The following is a 10,544-nucleotide window of genomic DNA, read 5'->3' as shown; positions in this document are numbered from 1 at the left end:
AAATTTGCATGCATAATATCATAAGCAAATTGAAAAGAAACTACATATTCTTGCTAAGGCTTGTAGCCTCGTCCTAGCAACGAAACTAGTTACTAACAACCGTAAAACAAAATAGCTTTTTAGCCAAAATAGTTCCTGAGATTTCAAATCAATAGAAGTGGTCCCTGAGATTGCCCACCATCCATCATTTTGGTCATTCCATTAAAAACTCCGTTAAGTGTCCCAGAACTCTTAGCCGGAAGTTTGGGCAATTTTCAAAACTTCGTAACTCAATCGTTTCTTAACTAAATTCGACACATAATACATCAAAATGAAGATAGGAAAGTGTAGAATAAGATAATACCTATTTGGAAGCCCAATGGTTTCCGGAAATGGTTGGAAAATAGCCTCAAAGTTGACTGGTCCGAGGGAAAACTGGAAAACTCGCCGGAAATTGGGCAAACTTTAAACGTTCATAACTTCTTCAATACTCAACGTAATCAAGTGATTCAAAAATGAAAATCATACTTCTCAATGAGACGAAGAGAACGATATCTTTTTTAGCAGCTAAATATCCTTGGTTGGACCGGAAAACTGCTCGAAAATGGCCATCTTGGTCTCGAGTTAGCCACTTTGGAACCATTGTCCAGCCAAACCATGGCGAGTTAGCCGCTGGAAAAGGAACCATTCTCTTGGTATCATCAAAGTATGATTTTTTTTTTTTGAATCACTTAATTTCTTTGAGTATTGAAGAAGTTATGAACGTTTAAAGTTTGCCCAATTTCCGGCTAGTTTTCTATTTTTCCCTCGTACCAGTCAACTTTGAGGCTATTTTCTGACCATCTCTGGTAACCATTGGACTTCCAAATAGGTATAATCTTATTCAACACTGTTATATCTTCATTTTGATATATTATGAATCGAATTTGGTTAAGAAATGATTGAGTTACGAAATTTTAAAAATTGTCCAAACTTCCGGCCAAGAGCTCCAAGACACTTAACGGAGTTTTTAACGAAAGGACCAAAATGATGGATGGTGGACAATCTCAGGGACCAAGGTGAGGAGTTATAAAAATCTCAGGGATCATTTTAGCTAAAAAGCCAAACAAAATATTATCAAGAACATATATAGAAAACACCTTGAAAATAAACTTTTGTCAAGGCTCTCTAAAGCCAAAGTATTGCGTTCTCCGCCCTTGTCTTAACCTAATGGTTAAAAAGCCTTATTTATACCACTATAAAATAAAATCCTACCTTGGAAAGGTTTTAGAAGAAAACTAGGAAACATAATTAAATGATAAAACAGAAAATAAAAGGTTTCCTATTTGAACTAGAATTTGGAGTTCTCAAAAAATCACACTTTTGATTGACCAAATCAACTCCGATTTGGTCCCAAAAGGTCTTTTTATAAAGCTGAAGACGTCCCCTATAAATTCTCAGAACGAATTTTTCTCAAAATACCCAATCTTGACCTCCAAAATATCCAAAAATGTCAATCTGGAAAAGTTGTGCACTGGGCGTTAATTTCATCGTCACGGTTAAACGACTTGGTAGAAAAATTTGGAATTTTGACACAATCATCTTGAAAGGCACATGAACATTCTCCAATTAGATTCACTCCAAAATTCATCCGTTTGATCACTTTTTGCTTCAGAGGATGTCGAATGTTCTACATTAAAAATATAATACAAAGTATCAAAATTCTATCAAAACAACCAATACATTATAAGTAAGATTAGGGTAAAATATATGATATAATATGGACTCATCAATGTGTTTAAAAAAATATATAATATTTCTAATAACCAATCACCACATCGTAAAATGGTGACTAGAGAAAATACATCCTAAATAAACTACATCTTAAGATTTTTTTTTCTTTCAAATGTGACTGTCTTATTGTCGCTTAGTATTATAAATTAAATGTGTGTTATTATAAATGAATATATTGAATCAACATGGACCAACAAGTAATATGCTTGATTTTAAGAACAAGTAAAGTTAAAATGTGACATATAATAAAGGAGAAATTAGAATTCCCTGCATTTTTCCATACCTTTTAGATCAAACATTGGTTCTTTTTTAAACTTAGATTAAGAGACTTTGACCAATTGCCACATCAACATTTCTCTATTTTAAAATTACCTATAATTAGTTTAAAGGCAGCATCACTTCACTTTGTAACTAATTGCCTACAATCTAGGAAATTAATTTCCCAGTCCTTTAAACTCCTACGTTTTAATGAATCTTTCTATAAAAAATAATAATAATTAAAGTAATTTAAACTCCTATGTCTTTAATGATTCTTTTTGTAAAAAAATAATTAATTAAAGTAATTCCTCATTATTAGTAAAAAAAAAAGTAATGAAAAAGAACGTACCAAAAATTCAAATGTACCACAATTAAATATACAAAAAATTCAAATGCGCCAAGAAACTAAATGACCAAAAATTCAAATATACCAAGAAACCAAATGTACTGGAAATTCAGATATATCATAAACCAAATGTATTCATCTTATTATAAGTAACCAAATATACCGATATAATCAAACATACCGTTATAACCAAACGTACCTAACAACGAGTTTATTTTACATTCTATTTAATTTACTAACATAAATATTTCAATAAAAAAAACATGAATAGACTTCTAAGAAAATAAAATTAAATGATATTAAGCACCAAAATTATTAGAAAAATGTTTAATCAAATTTTCAAAAGTAACAGTCTAATAGATGTTTAATTTATGAAGTCTAAAAAGAAAGCATCTATATATCAAAATTCCCCTATAATAAATTAATAGCTGTCAACAATACAACAAAACAAAACATAAAAATACCATAAATTGTATAAATACTCCATATCGAAGAGACCAAAGCGTGCTGCGTCTTTGAGTGAAATATTCTGACAAATGGAGTCTTTTTTGGTGGTGTCTCTGAAACCTTCACGTTCTCTCTCTAGCACCCTCTTCGCAGCCTCTTCTTATCACCCAATTTCCACTCCCACCACCACTGCCACCAGCAATCCAAACCCTTACCGCTATCCCAACGCAAGACGGTGGGGCTCATTCAGTCAAAGGCACTGTCGTCGGGATACTTTCAGTCACTTTGACTTCGATCGCAGACTCAGATCGCAGATCTGGAGCTCGTCTTCACCATCTACTGTCCCAAAGAAGGGTGGAAATCAAACCAGCGGCGATGAAAATAACAAGGCTGAGGGTTCTTGGATCGACTTGTACCTGCCAATTCAAGCTCAGCCTTATGCTAAGCTCGCTCGCCTCGACAAGCCGATCGGCACCTGGCTATTTGCTTGGCCTTCTTTGTGGTAAGTGAAAGGAATGTAGAAGAAAGTTCGAGTACTAACTGTTAAATAATTAGGGTTTTTTAATCCATAACGGTACATGACATAATTCATCAATTTGATCTTTGAGATTTAAAATGAAGTGGTTATGAGATCGTTCACCATTGGTTATTTTAGTTATTCTGTGAGAAATCTCTGTTAAATTGAGAGTATTTTTGTCAAATCAACCTCTTCCCCTTTGAACCGGCGGTTTCTTTGATTTAGTGAAGATTTTTCATAAAAGGATCAAAATGATTAAGGATGGAGAATCTCACAGAGTATTTTTATCAATTTTAAATCACAAGAACCAAAATGAAGAGCGAGATCTAGCTAAAAAGCATTGTTTTTGGTGCATGTCCAATCCTAGATGCAAATGAGGTCGTAAACCCACTTTTACATCTTGGTTGGCGGGAATCTCCTTCGGTCTTGCGGATGTATGAGCTACAAAATTTGCAACTCACCGGAAAAAGGCATGTAAAGGCAGGGCCGGCCTTGCGAATAGCCGGAGTAGGTGCCAGTCTAGGGCGCTCACTTTAGAAGGACTCAAAATTTTAGACGGAGTTAGGCAGATCTAGACGAGGATGAAAGGGAGTTATGCGGGCTTATATGTAAACGTCGGAATCTGGAAATTTTTGTTGTAGGATCGGCCTCACGCGAGGAAGAAGACAACTCTATTCTTAACATTATTTTAATTGCACGATTTTACTTAAGAGGATCCCATTATCTTTTTTTTTTATAGTTGCATGTTTTCTTTATTTTAAATAGTCCCCACCATTTTATTTTTACTTTTTTTCTTCTCTCTTGAATATCACATTTATGTTTATTTTTATAAGGTTTTATTGTCCTATTTTAAGATCACAACATTATTATGTACGCTAAAACTCACCTTTTTGAAAAATGATATTATTTAATGTTCAAATTAATTAGTTTATGTAATATATAATAAATTATTTAAATCTACCTTATCCGTCTAAACGTGTATACGAAAATTATTATCATCTTCAGTATTTTCTCTAGTTGTAAGACGTTATCTTTATAATTCAACTATTCATTCATTTATTGAATGTAATAAGTAACATTGTAATAATAGAAAAATGATTGGAATTTGGCATACTGGGTATGGACTTTTTTTTCGGTTTGAATTAGTTGAAAAATTAGATTATATAAACCTAATAAGTGCATTTGTATTTAAAAACGCGAGACGAATAATATTTGAAAAATATTTGTATATATATATTTTAATATTAATTTTTAAATATATTTAATGTACAAATAGACTTTTTATATATTTAGTAAATTTTTTTTACACATATCAATGTACAAAGGTCGGAATTTGCGCCAGTCTTGGAGAGAGGTTCACGTGGAAGTGGAAAGAAAAGGAAGTAAACGCGCTCCCACGCGCAAATATACCCAATACTCGCCACGCATTTGGAAGGTCATGATTCAAGCAAAGTTTAATCAAATGGTTGTAAATAATCCAAAAAATACCATTTAATCGCCCAAAAAAAAAGAAAAAACCATTTGAAAAAAAGGTCCCCTTATACAGGCATAACGTTTGTTCATCCAGACACCAGTTTTCTTTTCTTTCAATTCTCACACAAAACACTTCCTCATCCAATTTTTTTATTTTTATTTTATTTTTTTATAGTTTTACTTTAAACTTCTTCTGATGAAACCAACGTCCAAATGAGATGAAATCGATGCTGTCCAAATTTTGAAATTTTTTGATTGAATTGTGCGAAAAAAATAGTTACGTTAATTTTTTTTTTTAAGAGTTAACAAAAAAATAAATTACACAAAAACGAATAAATTAAAATTTTGATCTCCTCATTTACATTTATGCATTGGAGCAAAACTAAAATTTAGATCTCCATAGATGTATATGAAAGTATAAAAGTGGCTTTCCAATTTCCACCTACATATGCATCTCCAAGATTGAAGATGCTCTAACGTTTGCTAGAAAAAGATTTACATATATGGCAAGGGTATATTGGTGTCAAGTATCAATGATATAATGTATAAATCTTTTTGATGTCGTGTTACATATCACTTGTACGAGTTGTTACAGTAACGTTATATTCATATCGTATAAGTTGCACTCTAAACGCTAACAACGTCGACGTAATTAATTTATTTATTTTAACTGGAAGTTAATTATGCTTATGGTGGGTCCATGCAGGTCAACAGCACTGGCAGCAAGTCCAGGACAGCTTCCTGATATTATGATGTTGATACTATTTGGATTTGGAGCTCTGTTTACTAGGGGCGCCGCGTGCACCATAAACGATCTCCTTGACCGGGATATTGATGCCAAGGTAAACTAAGTCCATTATATATGGTCATTTTGTATACGAAACTGATTTATATACACTTTTTTTTTGTGTTCACTTTTATTTATTTATGAAATTTTCTTTCTGCATATTGGTTAGATACTGAATTTAGTCCTTCGGCTGCATTTCACAACATATTTATTACGGTGAACTGATGTCACCTTCTTTTTAATTTTTAATTACTGTCACCTGATATTATTAATCTACTCATATTATGACACGTAATTTAAAAATTATTATGAGGTGGAGCGTACAAAGGAAAGATGAAGAAATTTATTCTTTGATAGATAATTACTTAGTTCTCTAACTAAAAAAAAAAAAAAATTATTACTTAGTTCATATGACAAAAGTTCTGCAATTAATTGATCAGGTGGAACGTACAAAGTCGCGGCCTCTTGCAAGTGGTGTTTTGACACCTTTTCAGGGGATTTCATTTCTTGGATTTCAATTGCTCTTGGTTCTAGGAACTCTCCTTCCATTGAACAATTATAGGTAATTAGCATTCTTACGAAGATTTATTTAGAATGATTCTAGAGAGATCATTTACTTGATTTATATTTTATAAACTCATATGATATAGTAGTTGATAATTGATTTCTTCTTTAAATCATAAAAGAAATAATTCAACCATCACCCGCTGCGTCACGTGATTTACAAAATATGGTCAATCACATCCCGAATCCGATGAAATATGATGAATTGAAACGGTATTGGTAAATATGTAATTATCTTAAATATATTAACTATTCCTAGCATTTTTAGTTAATCTGATTAATTATTATGTAAATGTTATTATAATCTGCTATGTATATGAAGCTAGCTTGTGTAACTCATTAATTGGAATTAACAGCTGCGTTTTGGGGGTTTCATCTTGGTTCCTAATTTTCACCTATCCTCTCATGAAGAGATTGACAGACTGGGTACGTAATTACAATCTCATGACTGCATTTAATGACTTATTACGTCATTATAATGTATAATGTGGTATTCTACTCACATAATAATGCATATTTGGCGCAGCCTCAAGCCTATCTAGGTTTGATGATAAATTGGGGGGCCTTGCTAGGATGGGCAGCAGTAAAAGGAAGCATTGATCCAACTGTCGTGCTCCCATTGTACTTTTCTGCAGTATGCTGGACACTTGTCTATGATACCATATATGCACATCAGGTAATCGTTGTGAGGATCTGGATGATTAATTAATCGTGTTCGTTCATTATATATCGTGCGGTTAGAAATTATTTTAAAATTTTAATTTAAAACTGAATATAAATAGTACTTAACGAAAACTAACCGTACGATATACGATAAACAGACACGATTGATTAATCTCCGGATTCCCATAAAGAGAATCCGGAGAAGATCCTTATCCGTAAAACGAGGAGTAATGCTATGCACACCAAATTTTTTTTTACCAAGTTTTATTCACCTATAAAATGTCTTTGTTTTTGTAAGTTATGTTGGAAAAGGAGATTGATCCTTACTAATTTTCAACAAAATCTATAACATGCGTACAGTCTACAAACACATAATTTAGTCATAAATAAATTTGGCGAAAAAATAGAGTAATATTATTGAAAACAAACACGTTGCTTTTTCCCTGTCAGAAGTTGTATTTTCGAAGATTTGAGTGTGATCAAATTATGGAATAATTAAGTAGAATATGAGATAAGTTTTTCAATGTGCAATCCAACAAAATTAAGATGTTTTCTGACCGTGCTTGCTTGCAGGACAAGGAAGATGATTCGAAAGTAGGTGTTAAGTCTACGGCATTGAAATTTGGCGACTCAACCCAAAAATGGATTACTGGGTTTGGAATCGTGTGCTTGAGCTGTCTTGCCCTCAGTGGATACAATGCTGGAATAGGTTATTGTCTTTTTTTTCCCCTCTTTATTATAATTTCCTATATTTTTCATAATTCTTCTCTTTTACCACATCTTCACACCCAAATCTTGCAACTATATATGGAGCAGGGTGGCCGTACTATGCATTTTTGGGGGTTGCATTTGGACAATTAGCTTGGCAAATATCCACCGTTGATCTTTCATGCCCAGCTGATTGCAATAGAAAGTACGCGTTGTCATGCAAAAAACACTATTTAGGGCTCGTTTGATAACCAATTGGTATCAAATGGGCTCCTAGGTTTCCAAGTATTTATTAGTTTTGTTTTGCTTCGAGCAAGATCAGCTTATTGACTTAGCCTTTTCTCTTTTTGTGCTGGTTCCAGATTTGTGTCGAACAAGTGGTTTGGCGCTATTATGTTCATCGCAATCCTATTTGGACGACTTTCATCATAAGGAGGTATAAGGTTTATTAATTTTTAGCATATATTAAGGTTGGTTATGTCTTCCATTAATTCTAATTTGGAGCTTTTTTACAGATACAGTTCATCATTCTCTCTTGCACTGTTCTCGTATATTGGCAAGAAGGTTGCAAGGTCACCTAAATACAGCACTCAAATGCGGGCAAGGATCAATGTTTATGCTGTAATATTTATCGTTTTACTTCAAAAGTGGACCATTTTCATGGGGCTTTATGGGACTAAATGTTGTAATTTTCAGTTCAATTGGGAAGTCTAACAGCAGGTGTGCTGAAATTGTTCCAGATTTGTGTCAAACAAGTGTTTTCGGTGCTATTATTTTCAGTGGAATCATATTTCAGAATATATATGTGCTATTATTTTCAGTGGAATCATATTTCAGAATATATATGTGCTATTATTTTCAGTTATATATATATAGTTACTTGGAAAACAAAGGTAAAACTACGTATGATAGACGTTCCTCTGATCCTTGCAAAGCAGATAGCTTTTGCTGGCTTGGGGTTGCCCCTTTTATTTGCAAGTTGCAACCTTGAGGCAACTCGTATATATTATTTTGGTTATTTCTCCAATTCACAATTACGAAATGTCCCTCAACAAATCAAATTCCTCAGAATGCATAAGCGTAATTGCTCGCCTTGAAAATGGTCCGTGGGGAGATAAAGTATGTTCTTGGCATCACCTTGTATTCCGCAAAACTTTCAAAAATGACAGATGGAAAAGAAGGATGATACGTGGTCTCGTTCTGGGCGTTTGTCATCTTCTCTTCTTGCTTGTGCACAAGCTGGATACCGCACTTCGTGACTCCAAAGAAATATCTCATCTATATGAAGTACCGTCACTCGTTTTGGGCGCTTGTCATCTCCCCTTTTAACTCGTGCACAAGTTGGATAACGCACTTCGTGCTCCAAAGAATATCTCATGTATATGAAGTACTGTCACTTCCTCTCCACCTTTCAGTTGATTCCCCATGTTCCAGCCTTTAGTACTCATGATTCTTAAGCTGAAATTGGCTCAAGTTCATCTGAGATTGGTTCGAGTTCGCATAGTTTTGAGACAGAATCAACTACCCCTAGCTCAACACCTGCGAAGATGAAGGATCTTAGTAAGATATATGCAAGGTGGAACATGTGCATAATTGAGCCAAAAAACTATGAAGAAGCTGCAAAGGACAAGGCTTAGTAAAAGGCCATAGAAGCTGAAATGGAGATGATTGAGAAGAATGAAATATTAGAGCTAATTAATAGACTATTAAGAAAAGCCAGTGATTGGTGTCAAATGGGTCTATAAGACCAAACTGAATTTAGATGGCTCAATACAAAAACACAAGGCAAGGCTTGTGGTCAAGGGCTATGTACAAAAGCTTGAGATAGATTTTAACGAGACATATGCTCGTGTGGCCAAATTAGATACCATCAGGACTCTCATTGCTTTAGCAGTACAAAAGGGTTGGAAATTGTTCCAACCAAATGTCAAATATGTATTTCTTAATGGTGTACTAAAGGAGGAGGTATATGTGGATCAACCAGATAGTTTTGTGGTTAAAATGCTGAAGACAAAGTGTACAAATTGAAGAAAGCCTTGTATGGTATAAAACAGGTACCAAGGGCCTGGTATGAAGAAATCAACTCATATCTCATTGATTGTGGATACACCAGAAGTTCAAGTGAGGCAACATTATCCATCAAGACCAAGGGGAATTCTGGAATTTTAGAGCCTGTTTGGTATCCTATTTGAAATTTTTTATTATTTCTCAAAAACATTTCTTGAAAACAATTTCTTTAAGACTCAAGAACTTGATTGGTTTGCGATTTAAAATTTTTAAATCTTACGACTTAAACTAGACAAAGAGATCTAAAAATGGGGGGTTGTAGGAGAGGGAGAAAGAGGAGAGAGGAGGAAGAAAGTAAGAGATGATTGAAGGAAAGAGAAAGAAGAGAGAGGATCGGACGAGATAGAGAGAAAAAGGAGTGGGAGAAAGAACCGAGAGAATGAAGAGAGCAAATTGGAGGAGAGACGAAAAATGTAAAAAAAAAAAAAAGAGGAGAGAAAAAGAAGAAGAGACAGAGAGAGAGAGAGACAGAGAGAGAGACAGAGAGAGATTTGGAGTGAGAGGGGAGGAAGGAGAGCAAAGAAAGGAGTGAGTTTAAGTTTAAAAACTCTAAAAACTCAATTTTTATGTTTATAGAAAATAGACTATATTTTGGAGTTAATCTTGAGTTCAGTTTATTAAAATAGTCATACCAAACAAGTTTTTAAGGCCTAAAACTTCAAAATTATTTTTGAGTTTAAAAAGTTGGATTCAATTAAATTACCAAACAAGCCCTTAGTTGTCTCAATTAATGTTGATGACAGTGTGTGTACTGGAAGTAGTGAAGAGTTGCTTGCTGAATTCAAGTCAGAGATGATGACATGGTATAAAATGACTGACTTGGGGCTCTTGTATCATTTCCTTGTCATGGGTATGATACATAGCATATTTACCTATCAAAAGAAATATGCATTGACTTTGCTGAATAAATTTGGATACAAGAACAAGCAAGTTAGCACCCCTCTGGTTACAAGTGAGAAATT

General features: G+C 33.8%; 1 protein-coding gene across 3 annotated transcripts; it reads left to right on the top strand.

The window, feature by feature from the left end:
* The first annotated feature begins 2,872 nt into the window (after nt 1–2,872).
* On the top strand, nt 2,873–8,315 carry LOC103930717 (4-hydroxybenzoate geranyltransferase 2). 3 transcript variants are annotated; one of them, XM_009340088.3, is made up of 9 exons: nt 2,873–3,305; nt 5,500–5,635; nt 6,021–6,142; nt 6,501–6,570; nt 6,671–6,820; nt 7,381–7,516; nt 7,624–7,720; nt 7,878–7,951; nt 8,031–8,315. In XM_009340088.3, exons 1-8 carry the CDS (start codon nt 2,893–2,895, stop codon nt 7,945–7,947), a joined length of 1,194 nt encoding a protein of 397 aa, XP_009338363.2. In that variant the 5' UTR covers nt 2,873–2,892; the 3' UTR covers nt 7,948–7,951; nt 8,031–8,315. The 3 variants fall into 3 exon arrangements, with proteins under 3 accessions (XP_009338363.2, XP_048420701.1, XP_048420700.1); XM_048564744.1 differs by lacking the exon at nt 6,671–6,820; XM_048564743.1 differs by lacking the exon at nt 7,624–7,720.
* The last annotated feature ends 2,229 nt before the right edge of the window (nt 8,316–10,544 follow it).

Source organism: the organism of the source record quoted next, unplaced genomic scaffold (assembly GCF_019419815.1).
Source record: "Pyrus x bretschneideri cultivar Hongxiangsu unplaced genomic scaffold, Pyrus_bretschneideri_v1 Contig39, whole genome shotgun sequence".
Classification (NCBI taxonomy): Eukaryota; Viridiplantae; Streptophyta; class Magnoliopsida; order Rosales; family Rosaceae; genus Pyrus; species Pyrus x bretschneideri.
Note: the sequence above shows the minus strand (reverse complement) of the source record. Positions and strands in the feature narration are given on the sequence as shown.